This window comes from Xenopus laevis, chromosome 1L, assembly GCF_017654675.1.
Source record: "Xenopus laevis strain J_2021 chromosome 1L, Xenopus_laevis_v10.1, whole genome shotgun sequence".
Classification (NCBI taxonomy): Eukaryota; Metazoa; Chordata; class Amphibia; order Anura; family Pipidae; genus Xenopus; species Xenopus laevis.
Genome location: NC_054371.1, coordinates 72,459,932 through 72,478,637, shown reverse-complemented (window position 1 = coordinate 72,478,637; position 18,706 = coordinate 72,459,932). Strand labels below are relative to the sequence as shown.

The 18,706-nt window shown below is 39.1% G+C and overlaps 1 protein-coding gene across 1 annotated transcript; it reads left to right on the top strand.

Moving 5' to 3' along the window:
• The first annotated feature begins 82 nt into the window (after positions 1–82).
• On the top strand, positions 83–17,728 carry lrit3.L (leucine-rich repeat, Ig-like and transmembrane domains 3 L homeolog). The gene is made up of 4 exons (XM_018251339.2): positions 83–4,617; positions 6,102–6,574; positions 13,769–14,080; positions 16,457–17,728. Exons 1-4 carry the CDS (start codon positions 4,502–4,504, stop codon positions 17,512–17,514), a joined length of 1,959 nt encoding a protein of 652 aa, XP_018106828.1. The 5' UTR covers positions 83–4,501; the 3' UTR covers positions 17,515–17,728.
• Positions 17,729–18,706: the final 978 nt, after the last annotated feature.

Genomic DNA, 18,706 nt, shown 5'->3' with positions numbered 1-18,706 from the left:
GTGATTGAAGCTGGGAGAACCAAAAGCTAAGCGGGTTACAGAAAATAAGGCATAATACTTTCTTTAGCATTTTACCAAGCAGTAATGAGGGTAATCACTTGGTTAAAAAAACATTCGGCTATAGACAGTCTAGGAATTTAACAAAGCTTTGATTTCATCATGGCGTTATAGCTCATCGATCCCACATTAGAAATAATTGGATTTTACATTTTAAAGCGGCTCCTGGCACATTAGATCACCCATAGGAACCCCAGAATTCTAATTTTAAAAGGGAGGTTCACCTTTTGCAAAGAAGTAGAACTTTAAACAAATACATTTCCAAGCACCGCTAAAATACTGGCCTGGTGGCAACCGTATCCCCATTTAGGGTTGCCACCTTTTCTGTAAAAAAAATACCAGGCTTCCTATAAATTTATAATTTTTCCCTATTAATAACATTGGGATCAACCATCATTTTTACCGACCCGGCAGGTAAAATACAGGCCAGGTGGCAACCCTATACCCATTACATCTGGCATCAAAGTTTGTGCTTTTCCTAACTCAAGTTTAAGCGTTGATGCAGAGATTAGTAAACTTTAAGCAAGGAAAGCCACAGCTTTAGGTAAGCCTGGATTTAAAATATTTGTGCCCCTTGACCAGACAGTCCATACATTCCTGGAGAGGTACCAGGAGTGCATGGACTGTCTGGCCAAGGGGCATGATATTTTTACATTTATACATTCTGACAATCCATGGTTAAATATGGTTTCTACTTCAAACCGCCAAATGTAAAAGCTTTAGTAGTTTTCAGTTTCAGACTAGGGCACCAAGGGTTTACCAGAGAAGCAAGGGTTTACCAGTCAGCTCTAAAACCTTTTGAGAAAAATGTTGGTCTCTCCATGTTTGAGAGATTTGTGCGCTGCCCTGTTGCTAGTACCAGGGTCGGACTGGGATGTCGGGACACCAGGAAAAAACCCAATGGGCCCCGGCCTCGGAGGTACAGAGGAGTTTGCGGCTGGGGGGCCCATGAGGCTGGGCCCACCAGTTCGACCATGGCTAGTAAAAGCTGTGTAAGAGCACAAACCAATGCAATTCATGTAGCAGATGAGGATAGCACAGAGAGGCAATGTGCAGGCTAAACTTTCTGGTCCCTTGCTGTTTATAACCAAGGATACTGTATAAGGTTGTTTTGGGGATTTTTTTAGCTGTTGATCTGCTATTTAAACTGTATAAATCTTTCTTGAGATAGGTGTCAAAAACTCAAATTAGTAATAAAACTGAAATTTGAGTTGGTGAATTAAGAACTCGAAATTGTCAGTTTTTACCAAAAACACTAACTCCAAAATTTAATTTCGAACCTTGGTAAATCTGCCCCTCAATGTATTCCAATGGGAAAAAAACATCTTTAAAATGTTACCTTGTCGGATGAAGATGCAGCGTTCACATTTCAATGTTAACACATTAGATCCTATTATATTTTGACGCATGTGACTACATCTGACGTATTGGATGCGATCTGACACCACCCGACAAAAGTGCTTGTGGAGTTTAGCCCTTAAGATTTTGTTCTACTGATGGTGATAATTTGTTCTTTATTACATACTATTTTTAACACTACAGCAGCCAGAGTCATAAGAGAGCCCTGGAAGTTTAGTTGCTGTGCTTACTTTCCCCTAAGAGATCACTCCTAAAGTAATCCTAATCTTTCTTACAAGCTGGACCTAGCCTGTTTTAGCCAAGATAAGGTTACATATCTTTGATACTAACTATACTGTACCACTGAAACAGAAAGTTTCAATTCTGTAGCGTGACTGAAGTTAATTTTGCTTCACAAACCCAATAGAAAAGAATTTGGAAATATTTCTGCAGGTTGCTGCTACACTAGGCGCTGAGCACATTGGGTTTACAGGTGTCTGTATTGAGTAGTTTCTGATGTATCACAAGGAAGGATGATGTTGACATTGAAGCCAGAGGAAAAAGTGCAGATAAAAAGTGCATACTCCTGGCCCATGACTGATCAAAGTTAAGACAAACAGACAAGCAGTAGTGACCAGCTTAGCACCCAAATTTTCGTTTTGGATTGTATTACATACCTACAAATGAGATTTTCAAATGTATCCTATAGATAGCTACTCAATTGTTGGTGAGATATTTTCATGCAAACCATTATGAAGTCTAACTGCATAGTTCATTCAAATGACCCTCAGTGGCCACTGAGATCACTGTAGCCCAGGATTTCAAGCTTCTTCAAGAACCCATCCAAGCCACTTTTAAAGACTTATAATAAAATCTGCCAAAACATCATCCAGCAGGGTATTGTATAACCATTCTTCCCTTACCATAAAGAGCCATCTACACTGCTTCAAATGTAAGTTCAGTTCCTTTAATCTAAAGGAGTGCACTCTCGTTCTAAATTTTTTATGTATGAACCCCCCCGATATTTGTCTATAAAGTCCTCTAATGTATTTTTAAAGGAGAACCAAACCCTCGATAATAAAAACCCCTACCCACTACCCTACATAGACCCTCCTCCCTGCTCCCCCCCCCCAGCCTAGGTGGTACCTTTAGTAAATGCCCCTAACTCTTTACTTACAACTCAGTGAAGATTCAGGGCGTCGAAGTTCACCATCTTCTCCGGTAATCTTCGGGAAGAACAGCGCATGTGCAGCTGGAGCAATCTTCAGCTTTGCGACAATTGCGCATGCGCCGAAAGTCACCGAAATTGCCAAAGCACCGGAAGAAGACCCGAAGATTACTGAAGAGAAGAAGATGTCGTCTGTGAACTCCTATGCCCTGAATCTACACCTAGGGGTGAGTAAAGAGTTAGTGGCATTTACCAAAGGTACCACCTAGGCGGGGGGTAGGGGTTTTTAATTAGCAAGGGTTTGGCAATAATTATGCCCCCTCACAAGTGTATTTTCTCCAGTGAAAACAATACCAACCTTGACAGTCTCATTGTTTAATTATTCTTTATATCCTTCTTAATTAGGGGCTGTAAAATGGCACTGCATATTCCAGGTGAGGCCTTACCTGGGATCTATAAAGAGGCACAATTGTCTATTTATCTCTCAAGTTAATGCCTTTTTAATGTGGGAGTACTTTATTTAATTTATTCGCCACTGACTATCACTGCTAAACACTTCTCAAATCTGGAGGCCCACAACCAGGGCACGATCAATTAAGGGGTCCCATACAACTACATGAACAGGTCCCTCCCTCCGAAGGGGGCCACAGTTATTATGCTACTTGTTACCATGGGATGTGGGTTCTGATAACAAGTGAAATGGGGCTCCAATGGGAATGCCCATTTTGCCACCAACCAAACCACTCTATATCCATCTTGGGGCCCACAACTGTAATACCCCCTGATGGTGGCACTGAAGGCAGGAGGTAGGGTTAATATTATTAACTTTATTATAACGTTAATATTATTAACACCCAAATATTTATTAAAGATTCACCTTTGAGTTAACTTTTAGTATGATGCAGAAAGTTATATTCTGAGACATTTTGCAATTGGCTTTCATTTTTTATTTGTAGTTTTTGAGTTATTTAGCTTTTTATTCAGCAGCTCTCCAGTTTGCAGTTATCAGCAATCTGGTTGCTATGGTCCAAATTACCCTAGCAACTATATATTGATTTGAATAAGAAACTGGGATATGAATATGAGAGAGCCTGGATTGAATGATGTGTAATAAAAAGTAGCAATAACAATAAATGTGTAGCCTTTGTTTTTTTAGATGGGATCAATAACCCCCATTTGAAAGCTGGAAAGAGTCAAATAATTAAAAAAAAACTATAGAAAATAACGAATGAAGACCAAATGGAAAGTTGCCTAGAATTGGCCATTCTATAACATACTTAAAAGGTGAACCACCCCTTTAAGCCTATTATATGTCTAAGACCTGTATGGTAAAATAGAAAAATTCAAGACAAATAAAGAATGCCTTTCTATGAGTTATCTGTGCATTACCCATAAAAGCAGCAAGTTAAGGTTTTACAAAGTGACTTAATTCCATGGAGTCTTCTCACAAGCTGCAGCACTTCTCAGCAATTACTGTATCAAAACTGAAGAATGGTCTCACTAGATTATGGCTACTGCACTCTGCTGATGCCTTTGTTGATCACAGGACTATGTTTAGGGCCAAACATAAAGTTAAAAGCTACCTACAGAATGCATTTTAAAAAGCATACCATTTTTTAATGTCAGAGATATACAATATTTAGTTTTATTTTTTGTTTACAAATTAACATTTTTATCATTATGCTGTACTAGTTATTAAAAAAGGGGAGATCGCGATGTACATGTTTCTATCCAATGCTGTACACCAGAATGTGCCACTATGATCCCTTAGAAGTGTACCTTTCAAGGTTAACACTACAGATAGATCTAAGATAATCCTATGTAATCAGCTATTACTAGATGAGTAGGCACCACTCTGGCTTCCTTTTCCAGAAAGCAGCTCACACAAACACTGTACCATGTACACATCGCTTGATGTATTACTGATTGCATGAAACCATGTGTTTGTTTCTTTATCTTTATATTGCCACACTCATTGCTGGAAAACTGGAAGCATTTTGTCCATCACAATGTACCTGTATTTTCCATGGCAGAAGTGATGGAACTGGATCAAGGTAGGTGACCTTTGCTTATTCTACATATTACACGGAGGGGGATATTGTGGTTTTCCAGGAATAGTGACTTTCTGCCCTTCATACATCAAATTATTTCAATCGTTTTTAATCTGAATGTAATCGATAGCTCTCAAGCTGGTTAGGAAGCAATTAAATGAAAAAATAAATGTTTTACCAAAAATAAAAAATTTAGAATTGTTGGTAGAGAGTGTGGATGAAATGGTTAATACCTGGGATCTGTAGTTTAGAAACAGCTGACAAAAAATGATTTGCTCTGAATTATTAGATGGCCATCTCCCATAGGCTCCATTATAGTCTAACAATTAAAATTTTTAAAAATTATTTTCCTTTTCTCTTTAATATTAAAACAATACAGGTACAGAATCCATTAACCAAATTTATTCATTCATTATCTAGAAAGCTCTGAATTACAGAAAGGCTGTCTCCCTTTTAACTAAATAATCCAATTTTTCTAAAATGATTTCTCTTTTCTCTGTTTAATAAAACAGTACCTTATACTTGATCCAAGATAAGATATAATAAATCCTTTTTGGAAGCAAATCCAGCCTATTGGCATTATTTAATATTTCAATGTTTTTTAGTATACTTAAGGTATGAAGATCCAAATAATGGAAAGATCCATTATCTGGAAAACCTCAGGTCCTGAGCATTCCTGATAACGGGTCCCATGCCTGTACCTTGTACTCGATCCCACCTAAGATATAATTAGTCCTTACTGAAGGCAAACAAGCCTTTACTTAATGTTTACATGATTTTTACTAGACTTAATAAATGTAGATTCAACTTACAAAAAGATCCCTTGTCCTGAAAACCCCAGGTCCCAAGCATTCTGGATAACAGGTCCCATGGTTGTACCATGTACTTGATCCCACCTAAGATATAATTAATCCTTACTGAAGGCAAATAAGCCTTTACTTAATGTTTACATGATTTTTAGTAGACTTAAGATATGAAGATCCAACTTACAGAAAGATCCCTCATCCTGAAAACCCCCGCTCCAATAACTCAGAGTACTCAGTCGCCCGCTCCCGCCCTTCCAACAGTGCCCCCCGTGCTAGACCTGCCTATCTACGTGGGGACCAAGTGGGAGCTAAGAACCCCACTGTCCACCTCTGCCAGCCCTACACGTTTCACCGGCCAACTCGGCTTCATCTATGCCCCTGATGAAGCCGAGTTTACGCATTTATGCAGTTTACAATTTTTTAATTTTTTTATTATTTGTTTTTTTTGAGTTATTTAGTTTTTTATTCAGCTGCTCTCCAGTTTGCAATTTCACCGATCTGGTTGCCCAGGTCCATATTACCCTAGCAACCATGCATTGATTTGAATAAGAGAATGAAATATGAATGGAAGAGAGCCTGGAACAGATAATCAGCTGTTTACAATTCCCCCTCAAAACTTTAAATCAATTAATTGATGTCATATTTGCTATGATATGTTTTATAACGTATTTTGTATATTAGGTCTGTTCTGTGTAATGATCCTGATATGTTTGACATCCCTGTCAATGTTCCTGTGGACACTGTGAAGCTCCGCATTGAAAAGACCGTCATTCGTAAAATTCCCACAGAAGCCTTCTATTACCTGGTGGATTTAAAATACCTTTGGGCTACCTACAATAGCATATCTAGCGTCGACTCTAGCAGTTTTTATAATCTCAAGCAACTACATGAATTGCGCTTAGATGGGAATACAATATCTGTGTTCCCATGGGAATCGTTAGCAGAGATGCCAAGTCTACGAACTTTGGACCTTCATAACAACAAGATAGCAAGTGTTCCAGCAGAAGCTGCCCGCTACCTGAGGAATATTACCTATTTAGATCTATCAAGCAACAAGCTGACTACTCTCCCTCCAGACTTATTGGATATATGGTCCCCATTCTCTGAGAAATCACAGATAAGCACAGATTTATTAACACAGAGAGTTATACTGGGTAAGTCAGACCAGTGTATTTCCTACATATTACTGAAGCATAGGAAGGTCAACATGCCCGATTGTTATTTTTATCTGACAAACATTTGCAGTGCTTTATTGCAATGCTGCCCTGCTTTGTCCATGTAGTGGGATGATGATCCATAATACCAAATGCCTGGGGAATATAATAAATAAAACCATGATGTGTAATACAGACTTTATTGGAGTCCCTGCTCAGGTTTGGGTCCAGTGATATATATTGGATGGTTATATACAGCCAGTGTGCTCTTTTTGGCTGTTTTTTTTTACATTTTTCATGTTGCCATTTGGTATTATGCCCGAAGGCACAGCACTTTGTGCTCCTAGAATCCCACCACATTACTCTGAATATAACACTGCCTTTGTCTGTACTGCATTCAGAGATGGTGGATGGCATATGGTACATCCCCAAGCTTGGGCATCAATTAATGGCATCAGCCCAAGGCTAGCATTAAGTACAAGGCACTCATGAAATACAGTGCTCCTCTGCACTTGACATCACTGTTCTCTGTAATTTGTGCTGATATTATATCTATAATAAGGTGCAAAGTGCATTCGGCACAGACAATTTCCCAAATTGCTAAATTCATGGGTCCTAAAGGGCCCTAAGCTGCGCACACAAAGTAAGACCCACTTGTTTGGGGTACATTAAGCTGATCATACGAAAGGGCCTATGGAGACTTATTGGACAATGACAGCATCAACCTGCAAATGCAGTCCTCAAGCAACTGGATTTTGATTGAGTGATCAATATTTGATCTTTCAGGCCTGTGTATGGCCATCTTAATATCACCAGCAAGGTACATTGCCTCTTCCAGAATTGATTATGCTCTCTAGCACTTCTTTTATCCACAATGCAGAGTTCCCCCCCCCACACACACACAATTTCAGTATCATTATCAAAGTTGTGTGTTGCGTCCCCTACAATTGCATTTGATATTTTAAAAGTTGTGTGAGCAGTTGTTTATTAATTGCTGCATATTGCGACTACATTTTTGGGAAAGGAGTCACTTTCAGCATTTGGTATTTAAATGGCATTAGTATGTGATTCTTTGGGCACAAGTTTGTCCCACTTATTAGCGTAAGAAGGGGTTGGATGGCTTTTTAGCAAGGGAGGGAATACAATCAGACTAGTCCCCGGATCAACTAGTACTATGAAAGATAGCTCATAGTACAAGTTGGTCCAGGGACTTGTGACAGTACCTGTGCGGCGGGGTCGTCCGCCACGCCATCGGCGGGGACGCCCGCCGCACCATTCCTCTTCCTAGCCGCGCCAGTGTGTTTCCGCTGGTGTCGGCTGCTCTATAGGGCGCGCGTGGCGCGCCTCCTTCCATTTAAAGGCGCAGGCGTATGACGTCCATGCGCAAAGGCGCGAAATTCAATAAGTATTTAAGCCATTTCAGTCCACATTACATTGCCCGTGATAGAACTTGTTCTAAGTGGTTTTCATGAGCTTTGTGCGTTTGTCTTGGAAATTCTGATCTGATTATCTGTGTTTGACCCTGCCTGTTCCTGACTACTCTCCAATCTGTATCCTTACCCTTGCCTGCCTGACAACTCTCCTGCTTAACCCCTTGATTGACTACACAGTTTTGACCCTTGCCTGCCTGACGATTCTGATATCCGCCTGCCTCGACCCAGCCTGTCTGACCATCCGCTTGCCTAATCCTCTTGTACTGTGACCTTCGGCCAAAAAGACTCTGCTTCCAGCCGTGCCCCTTTGCCAGCCAGAACATCTCGCCTTGTACCCCTCGTTAAGTCCAGGTGGCACCCAAGGCTCCCGAAGCCCAACGGTGGTCACACTACTGGTGAAGCTGAGCCAAGACCAGGGTGCTTGGCACTTGTTCTGGTATTGGGACAGGACTGGTCTGATTGCCATCCGAATGGAATCAGGAAGGAATTTTTCCCTCTCTGAGGCATATTCGGAGAGGATTTCAAAAGGGGTTTTTGCCTTCCTCATCCAGCATTTAGGCAGGTTATATATAGACTTACTTAATGGAAGTGTGCCTTTTTTCAACTTGACTCACTATATGTTACTATTAATGTATGCCGCTGTGGTTGTAAAGATGCTATAAACTTTTCAGCCTCTCTATAGAATTGCCTTAGGAGCAAGAACAAATTCTTACCTGAGCTTTAATTCAGTTACATTTCGTAAAACAGGTTAAATTGGAAAATGGAGTGCGGGGTTGGGTATTATATACAGTACATCTCCCACAAACAAGCTGTGAAATCTAATGTAACACGTATATGTAGTGGTATAAGCAACCCTTGGAGTCCTACATTTGTTTAGGCTCATTTAGTTCATGAAAAACCTCCCACAAAACCATATTAAACTGTGAAATGTACGTGAAACTTAATAAATCATCATCATTCACCCAATATATCATCCTTATAGCATCTAGGAAGGTCTTGTCCTGGGGCAGAGAGCTGAGTATTTCCCAGTATGCCAGGTTATCTGTTACTGTCTTACAGTTGCCCAAGCTTCCTTTATTCTCAGCTTTATTTTCATACTTCACAAGGGTACAGCAAGGTGCACAATCCTATTGATCCATGGAGTGACATCATGGTTGGTCTGGCAAAACAAAAAATCTTAGGCAAAGTACTGGCAAGAACAATCCCCTGTGATTGCTTGTAGCCTGTACAAAGAGATGGTATAACATGATGCCAGCAAAGTCATTGCCCTGTACTAAGCCCTTTAAGAAAAAATCTAATTGAATGATAAGGTATTTATTCTTTTACGGGATTGTTCAGGGATTTATTCATTGGCAGCGAGAGTGTAAAACTAATCCCTGCACTTCACAGTGAAATGTACATATGGGTGATGGAAGATTAGCTTCTTATGTGAGATTTTCAGTTTAATTTGCATTTAGGCCAGATATTGCCAGCTGTCTGCTTCTGACCTACACAGTCTGATTGTTGGAGACCCTATCAAATGTTCAGATCACAATTCAGTTTCAGGAGATCAGAAACCACACAGGTCTGCAGCACCTGTATATAAGTATAATAAGGAAATTTTATGGGCAGTGTCTATGTAAAAATGTTTGCTTCAGAGACAGTTAGCAAGTTCTGTGGTGCCCTAGAGGGAAGATGTAGGCCTTAAGCATTTCATTATTTATATAGCTGGCTTCTATTTTTATGTGATACAAAGTATACAGAAATTAGTATAAGAGTACTGAGGCATTTCTTAATTACAACTTGTTCTTACTCCCTAAGCATGCCATTGGTTACTAACTTGCCATGTGAGTCATTGGATGGGCTATAACTCATGTTTGAGAAGTCTCCTACAAATAAATATTCAAACGTAATTTAGGAAAGTAAAAATATTTAGGAATAACAAAGCTAAACTTTTTGTACCTAGTGTGGAGTTTTTCTATAGGCTGTGCCCTATGAATTAGACTAAAGTAGAGATTGCTGTTAGCATGGGCCTATGAATAAGTGCCCCACTAGACACAAACACTTTAGGCTCCATTTTCATATCCTAATAAATCTATTTTTTACTTTCATAAATTACATATCAATGATTACTTGTATGAGGCTTCTCAAACACAAGTTGAAGCTATAAAATTATACCCAGTAACTGGGAATATGATTTTGGGCCTCATTTAGGGTTGCCACCTGGCCGGTAAAATTGATGGTTGATCCCAATGTTATTATTAGAGAAAAAAGATAAATATATTGGAAGGCCGGTATTTTTTTCCTGAAAAGGTGGCAACCCATACCTACTTTTTCTATAACAATCCTTTCTGGAGCTACAAAAACAATAAAACAAAGGTTGGTGTGTTCATTTTATTGGCTATACTTACATTCCATTGTCCTCCTTTGTTTTACAAAGTGGAAAGGTTGAAGGGTATTCTTTGTTACAAATGATAACAATCTAACCCAAATGAACACAAGTTCATTTATAGGATTACACTGAAGAAATTGAATGGCCCCTCTCCATTGTATAGTTGCAGGAAACTCAATAGTAGATGCAACAAAATCTACCAACTATATTGAAACACCCAGAAAACTGATATATAAGTGGTAAGTTACCACCCCCAAAAAAGTAACCAGAATAGTGGGGAAAATATCATAAATTGTAAATAACAACATCCAGTTCCGGAAGATGATGCGGGTGGGATCGTCCCAATCATCTTCTGTAGCTGCTGAGAGAAATATTAAGCAATAGCAATCTGTATTTCATACTGAACCTCCAAATCAATTTTTGTTTTTCAACAGCTGCCAGTATATGTAACTTATGCACATGCAGCAGTATGTATGAAAAGGCACTACATTTGTCCAGGAGCAGTAACCCATAGAGACCAATCAGCAGGTAGAATTTTTTCAACATTTTATTGGTTGCTATGGGTTACTGCTACCAGGAAAACTTAGTGCCTATTTTTTCAGTGTTATCCTCTGTTCATTATTTTTCTGAATTTATGAAGTACAGTTACCAGTAGCAAGCAGTCCGGTTTTTGCTTTCATATCCAGTTATTGATTGGTTGCTATTTAATTAGAAAATATGGTTGCAAATTTTCTGGCAGTTGTCATATATAGATAATATTGATGCACTGCATGTGTTCAGGATTCAGCCAAAGCCAAACCTTTATCAGGTGTTTTTGGATTTAGTTGAATCCAAATGTCGGGGCGTCCAGATTCAAAACCCTCAAAATCATGTTATTTTAAATCACAGGACTATGGAAATTGCAACTCCCCCTGGATTTATGCATTTATACTTTTTTCGCTGTTATCCTGTACAATATGCAAATATTGATTTGGTTGGGTTTTAGGACAAATCCTTTATGGAAGACTGACTATTCATCCAAATATGAAATGTGGATTCAGTGCTACAGTTGATTTCATATTCCTCTTATAATATTACAGTCCATGTGAAAATGTAAAATTATCAACATAAAAGTGATGTGAAGCTACAGTACAATTGATGGGCTAAAGCAATAACGGTTGAGAAAAGGATGTGATAACACATAGTTTCAGCATAGTGTCTTTCAGCATACTCCACCTTCATGTAGCATAGTGGCTTTCAGCATGCTCCACCTCTATGTGGCATAGTGGCTTTCAGAATGCTCCACCTTCATGTAGCATGGGGGCTTTCAGCATGCTTCACCCTCATGTAGCATAGTGGCTTTCAGCATGCTCCACCTTGATGTAGCATAGTGGCTTTCAGTATGCTCCACCTCTATGTGGCATAGTGGCTTTCAGCATGTGCCACCTTCATGAAGCATGGGGGCTTTTCCGCATGCTCCACCTTCATGTAGCATAGTGGTTTACAGCATGCTACACTTCAAGCAGCATAATGGCTTTCAGCATGCTCCACCAACATGCAGCATAGTGGCTTTCAGCATGCTCCGCCTCCACCATCATGCAGCATAGTGGCTTTCTGCATGCTTCACCTTAAGGCTAATTTGCCTGCATTTTACATATAGTATCACTTAGTATTACTCCCAACTCCAACTCAGATCAGGCAGATGCTTTCAGGTATATTATTTACTCTTGTTACTGTCTGACGCAGCACAGATAGCTAATCCTGTGTTATGAAAGGCAGGATTATCAGGGATTTATCAATTAGTAGTTTTGCACTTCAGAAATCATTTAATCCCAGTCATGCGAGTAAAGAAAAAAACGTAAGCCTGAACCTAAGGCTCAATCCTTATTTCACCTTATTTTAAAGCTTTTTAATTAATTAACAGACATATTTGTGCTGCAGAGTAGAATTCAAATTCTTCAACGTGATAAACAGTGTGATACAAGTTCAATGTGTCTCTCCCACCTTCACATTCCAGGGTTCCCATGAAGGCGTGCATCAATATGTACAGTGCACCTGCACCTAAAGAATCACCCACAGATGTCATTTTCATGCCAAGTACCAAATATAATGTAATCCTGACTCGGAAATTTTGCAGTGCAATTTTGTCCAATTAGGCAAAAAGCTCACATACAATTGATACATTTTGTATCAGCCACAATTGTGTAATTTCTCTCACATCTGCAATTATGCTGAAAATGACCGTTACAATTGAAACTCAGAACCTTCTATGTATAATTCAATTGCATTATTATTATTAATACATTATGAACCTTCCCAGCTACAGAAGATTGAGGTTTAATACCCAGGCAACTTATAGTTTCCAAGGCACTGACCACCTGAACCCTCAATCCAAACTATATAAACCAACAGATATGGAAATAGGAGATTATTGGTTAATGCTGTACAGTGTACATGAATTTCTGAACAAGATCCATTTCACCTTTTCAAACCCACGCACCCCTATATTTCAGAACCTTCAACTTTATTGGCTTGCAGATGATTTTGGGATCAAGATAATTTGTTTCAAGGCACTTTTGAAATTTTAACAATTAAACTGATCTTGCCATTTTGTGTCTAACTTATGCTTAGAAGTTAATGTGCTAGAATTTTCCATGACCTTAAAATACTTCCATATAGGAAATTCGGGTGCCATGCCGTAGGCGATTTTTCATTCTAGCAGGCGGAAGACAGGGGGAAGCAGTTCAGGGAGATTAGTCGCCCCAAAGAAGAGGTGATTAGTCGCCGGGCGACTAAATCTCCCCGAATCTCCCAGTGTGACCTTACCCTTGGACGCATTTTAGTTGATAACCAGGGTACAGATATACAGCTTCAAGCTGGGTTTCAGGAGTATCTTGGGTAGCAAATTGGCATTTATCCCAAATATCACCCTAGCTGATTATGATGATATATAATAATATGATCTACTTTTTTATTATCTTTATTTATAAACTCGGTTTAACTTCAATTGTTTCTTTATACATTTTTATAAAACGTTTGCCATAGGCTATATAGGCAGTGGAGACATATTTATTTTTATAAATGGGTTCTGCCATCAGTCTGCTCAAGAGCTCAATTAACCTTGTTGAAAGGCATCATCCTTTTATCATCATCTATACCACTATATGGATACAGTTGTACAACACTACTCATAACATGTTCAGCTTTACAAAGTCAAGTGAGAGCCTTTGTTTTCCTTGGCAACAAAAGATACCTGTAACAGGGCTTTCAAAATGTATTTCTTATTAGTATTTATCACTCTCATGTCAGATAAATTGTTGCTATCTTTTGCTATAGAAATAGCCAATTTAATTTCTTAGCTGGACTATGTCTTTGAGGTCTCAAGTGATGGATTTTTTGTTTCTTTTAAAGGGCTACAGGATAACCCATGGTTCTGTGACTGTCGTATTTCAAAGCTAATTGAACTCTCCAAAACAACAGACCCACACATCATTTTTCTGGACTCTTTAGTTGTCTGCAGTGGCCCTGATTCTTTGGCAGGCTTTTTATTCCAAAGAGTTGAGCTGGAACAGGATATGTGTCTCAAACCCTCAGTGATGACTTCAGCCACGAAAATTACATCTCCACTGGGCAGTAATGTGCTACTGCGTTGTGATGCCTCTGGATACCCCACTCCACAGTTACTCTGGAGTAGAACTAACAATTCAGCAGCAAATTATACAGGTAATATGCATTTCAAGTATTCACGGATATGGTTATATTACGTTACTCATTCCAATGATTTCACTGATACCATTAAGATTATGAACCAAACCTGAAACTGCCAGCAAGCAAATTAGCAGATCTGGGCATCTGAGCTTAGCTTAGAAGAGCAAGTGAAATAAAATACATAAGCACAGACCATGTTGTGAACGAACCTTTCTGATAAGGATTGGAAAATGCATGCATCGAACACTATTGGGGTTATGTAATATAACACACAATTTACTAAAGGGTGAGGTAGTCGTCGCTAGCGAAAATTCGCCAAAACAACACTCTGCAGGGACATCACCAATTTACTAAAATGTGTAGAGGACAATTCACTAGCGAAAGAGCTCAGCGCTAATAAAGTTTTGCGCCCTTTCACCTCCGCAAATTCATCAAAGTCTGAATTTTCCACTGCTTTACCCTTTTCATCAGAGTCTGCATCTACAGGTTATACCTGGCGAACTGATAAGATGAAGCTACATCTCCCACTATCTTATGTCAGTGACGAAGTGTGGCGGGACCTTCCGAGGCAAAATTCACCCTAAGTTTGGCTAAATAGAAGACCGGTCACCATCCTACCTAATGATTGATGGCAAATTCTTCTGGTGCCCAAAAATAACAAAGTCACTCTATATTACAGTTCAACTTGTAAGGGTAAATAAAGCCTCAAAATCTGCTGTGGTCAGTTTGTTCATATTAAAGGATAAGTAAACCTTTAAAATAAGTGAATATAAAATTGATGAGGAAGCTATTCTAAGAACTTTTGGAATGTACATTCATTATTTATCTTTTTTAATTCCAAGGAATAAAAGGATACATGTACTGTCAATTTGAATGAATGCTAGCAACCATTCATAAATTAGAATAAGAGACTGTAATTTGAATAGGAGAGGCCTGAATAGAAATATGAGTAATAAAAAATAGCAATTACAATACATGTAACCTTACAGAGCATTTTGTTTTTTAGCTGGGGTCAGTGACAAATAAAAGATAATAAAAAACTATAAAAAAAAAAAGAAAGATGAAGGGCAATTGAAAGGTAGAATTATCCATTCTATAACATGCTTAAAGTTACCCTGAAGGCGAAACCACCCTTTGAAGGGGATAACAAGTCAAACAGAAAAGTGATCTTTTCTGAAGAAAGCAGAGAAATGTCAGGTGACTTACCTGTTCTATTATAAGTGGAGCAACATCAGATGACTTTCCTCTTCTTATGAAATTTTCTCCCGACTGTCAGTGTAGTGAGCAGGACTGACCAGCAGATGGTCCTGTTGTTTTAATCTTATTGTATAAGCAGTTTAAATATGGATAATATCTTGAAAACTAGGGTAAGCAATGTTTCATATAAGTTGCAAAATTGCTCAGAAGAACACTCGAAGAATTTTAACATTCATTTTGAGAGTTTACATTTCATTTTCCATATTCTGCTGTTCAAAAATGATTAGCGGCTTTCTACTGCCACACTGACCGAAGCCTCCAAGTCAGCAACTTTTTCTCATGGACATCCTTACAGTTCCAGGGTTAACAGAACATGCAGCATCTCCAATGACATGCTGATCTGCATACAGCTGTCTGTGTCCCATTGGGATTTTAGGCTTGTACTGACAGCTGGAGGGAACAAGCTGCTGTCCTCCAGTGCAGTACAGGTTACTAACGTCACTATTTACTGGGTACTGTCACCAGTCTGACATGGATTTGCTGCATACACATAGAGCAGGGTGAGGAAGGGGCCACATTGCTAGCGCAGAGAATGCTCTCTGCACAATAAAAGCAGAGATTCAGCCCTCACCCCTTGAAATAGCCCGCAGCTCCAGTGGAAGAAATAATTTGGGGGTGACATGTGATCTTTAAGGCTCCAAGTTGTTTTCCTGTAATTTTCCCCATATAAAAAATGCATTTCATTTTACTTCAAAACATAAACAGAATGGCTACGTCATGGGACGAAGGAAAGCTTGTTCAACCTTAGTGTTATCCATGTTTTTCACACTCCTTTATACGCACCTTTATAATGCAGCATGTGTGTGTAGATCTTATTTCCCTTTGTACTGTGGATTGTGCTCCAGGTAAGTAGGGGGCAAGTGCACCTCCACCACTAAAATTACTTCTATAGAAGTTTCCACTTGTTTTAATTAATTGGAAATGGTAAAACAATAAGGCTATCTGTTCACAATATTTCATACTAATAATGAATGGTCTTTTTCTAAATAGGGAATATTCTGCCCTGAAATGAATGGTTATATTGTGATAGGGTACTTAGTTGCAGAAACACAAGTCCCTTTATAGATTAATCCATGTGTTCATTTCCCTAAGGACTTAATCAAGGGATTTAACCTGTTTTTTTGCCTTTCACAGTTGTTCAGGAGACTCCAACAGTTGGTGTGAGATGGTCCATTCTGAGTATGAATGGTATTTCATACAAAGATGCCGGAGAATACCGATGCAAGGCTAAAAATTTTGCAGGAGTAGCAGAAGCGTCAGTAACCGTCATAGTAGTTGGAATTGTCACAACAACGGCTTCCTCCCATCACTTTGACCGGGGACTGGGGGCAGAGCCAATGAGTAGCCTGCAGACAGAAACCAAGGAAGAATTGAGCAAAATAAGTACAACTTGGCTTCCCCTTCAGTTATCAACAGTGCCTATTCTACAAACAGAGACTCCATTGACAGCAACTGTTCCTCCAACAAGTATAGCGCTTACCACTGCTAAGGTTCCAAAGATAAAATTGCCAAAGGCAGTCTCGGCTACAAAGAAAAACCCCAAGATGCCGACCCAGCAGGCTGCAAACAAACTTACTTCAGAACAAAATGGCGTGGTGGGAAATCTAAAAGTGATCACTGAATCTGAAGACCGGGTGACTTTGACTTGGAAGACTTTCAATACCACAAACAGCTCCAACTTGGCAGTGTTGTACTCAAAATATGGAGAGGAAGAAATGCTCAAATTGAGTACAGATCCTAGTAAAAATAAAGTTACTATAGATGGTTTGGAGCCTAACACAAAATATATGGCCTGTGTATGCCCCAAAGTATCTCAGCCCAAGAAAGACCAGTGTATTGTATTCTCTACTGATTCCTTACTACCCATCGAGAGCAGCTCTCAAGCATCTATTCTGGTCATTGCTAGTAGCGTGGGTTGTGTTATTATTTTACCTGTTATTGTCTTCTTATTTTACAAAGTTCTGAAACTGCAAAGGAAACCAAAATTTCCTGGGGAGGAGGACCTTTTAAAAGAGACATATGTGAAATTTGAAACTTTGTCATTAAGACCAAGGGCAATAAATACTGCAGGAGAGCTTTGGGCACGAAGGGATACAACTGAATCAGAAAGACTTCTTCTGTCTTCCAGATCAAGCATGGACTCTCAGACTACATGTAAAAGTGAAGGTTCTAAGCCAGAATATTACTGCTAATTTGTTTTGTTTTTCCTTTCTTTTTTTTTTTTTTATGCGATTATGTGAAAATGATTCTTTCTTTATTCTGCCAGTGTGTGAATGTCAAGAGTGCATCACTTTCAAAAGAATCAGTGAAAGGAGGACCAAGCCATTTCTGTTGCTTTATGTTTATCCGTTGTGCACATTCTAAATATTTATTTTTGTGTATTTCAATAAAAAGGAATAAACATGATTCAAATGTGTTTTTCATTTACACCGAATATTTACAAAACTGAAGTTTGTGAGTGTCATTTACCAATACCAGGCCAGTGTGCACAATGTGCACTTTGTTAGTACATGGTGAAGTACATCTGACAGTTTTCAGGAGTCACTAAGAAGAAGCAGTTTTTATTTATGGTTTTCTGTAATTTTATTTTTAGACCATTGTATTTTTACTGGAAAGACTTGTGTCAAGAAGCTGTTTTGAGCTCCCAAAGTAAAAAATGAATTGCATTAAGCCTCCTACACTTGATGGTGCCTATTGAGAATGTTTGGAATAAGAGTACATTTTTTATATCACAATTAAGGAAGTGTAGGCACCGCTGAAAAATATGTTAGGTGAATAAATCTTTATTTAGCTGTTGCATTCTCTCTCTCTCTTTTTTTTTCTTTTCTGTATGTTTCTTCTGAATCCAGTTTATCCAGTATGGTTCTTTTGAATCCAGTTCTTAGTGTAAATGCATGACTTGTGCATCCTCAATACCCTTCTTCTTCCCCAATAGCTGACACCGACACCAATATCTGGGTGGAAAGGCTGCAGCTTAGTTTATTATACATGTTACATTAAATAAACCCTCAACAAATGATTAACCACCCATAATGATACCCATAAACCAACATAAGAACCATTGCTGGCTGTGTATAACCACATTTAATGTAGCAACCTGACAATTACCAAACCTGAGGATAGTTCCCAAACACCCACTTACTGTGGCACCTAACCGGACATAGCCCCCCAATGCCTAACTCTCCCGCTTAAACTACCCCCTTCCATTTTCTTTTCCCTTTTTAGCTGCCCATAGTGCAGCCCAACAGCCTTCCATCCCCTTGTTCCTCGTGACATCTGGATGGGAGGAGGGGGGTTTAAAATGGCTGCCCCTTCTATTTGGCCCAGCCCTCTGTTCCTCCTCCCTCCTTTATCCTACTAACTACACTTCCCATAATCCCACAA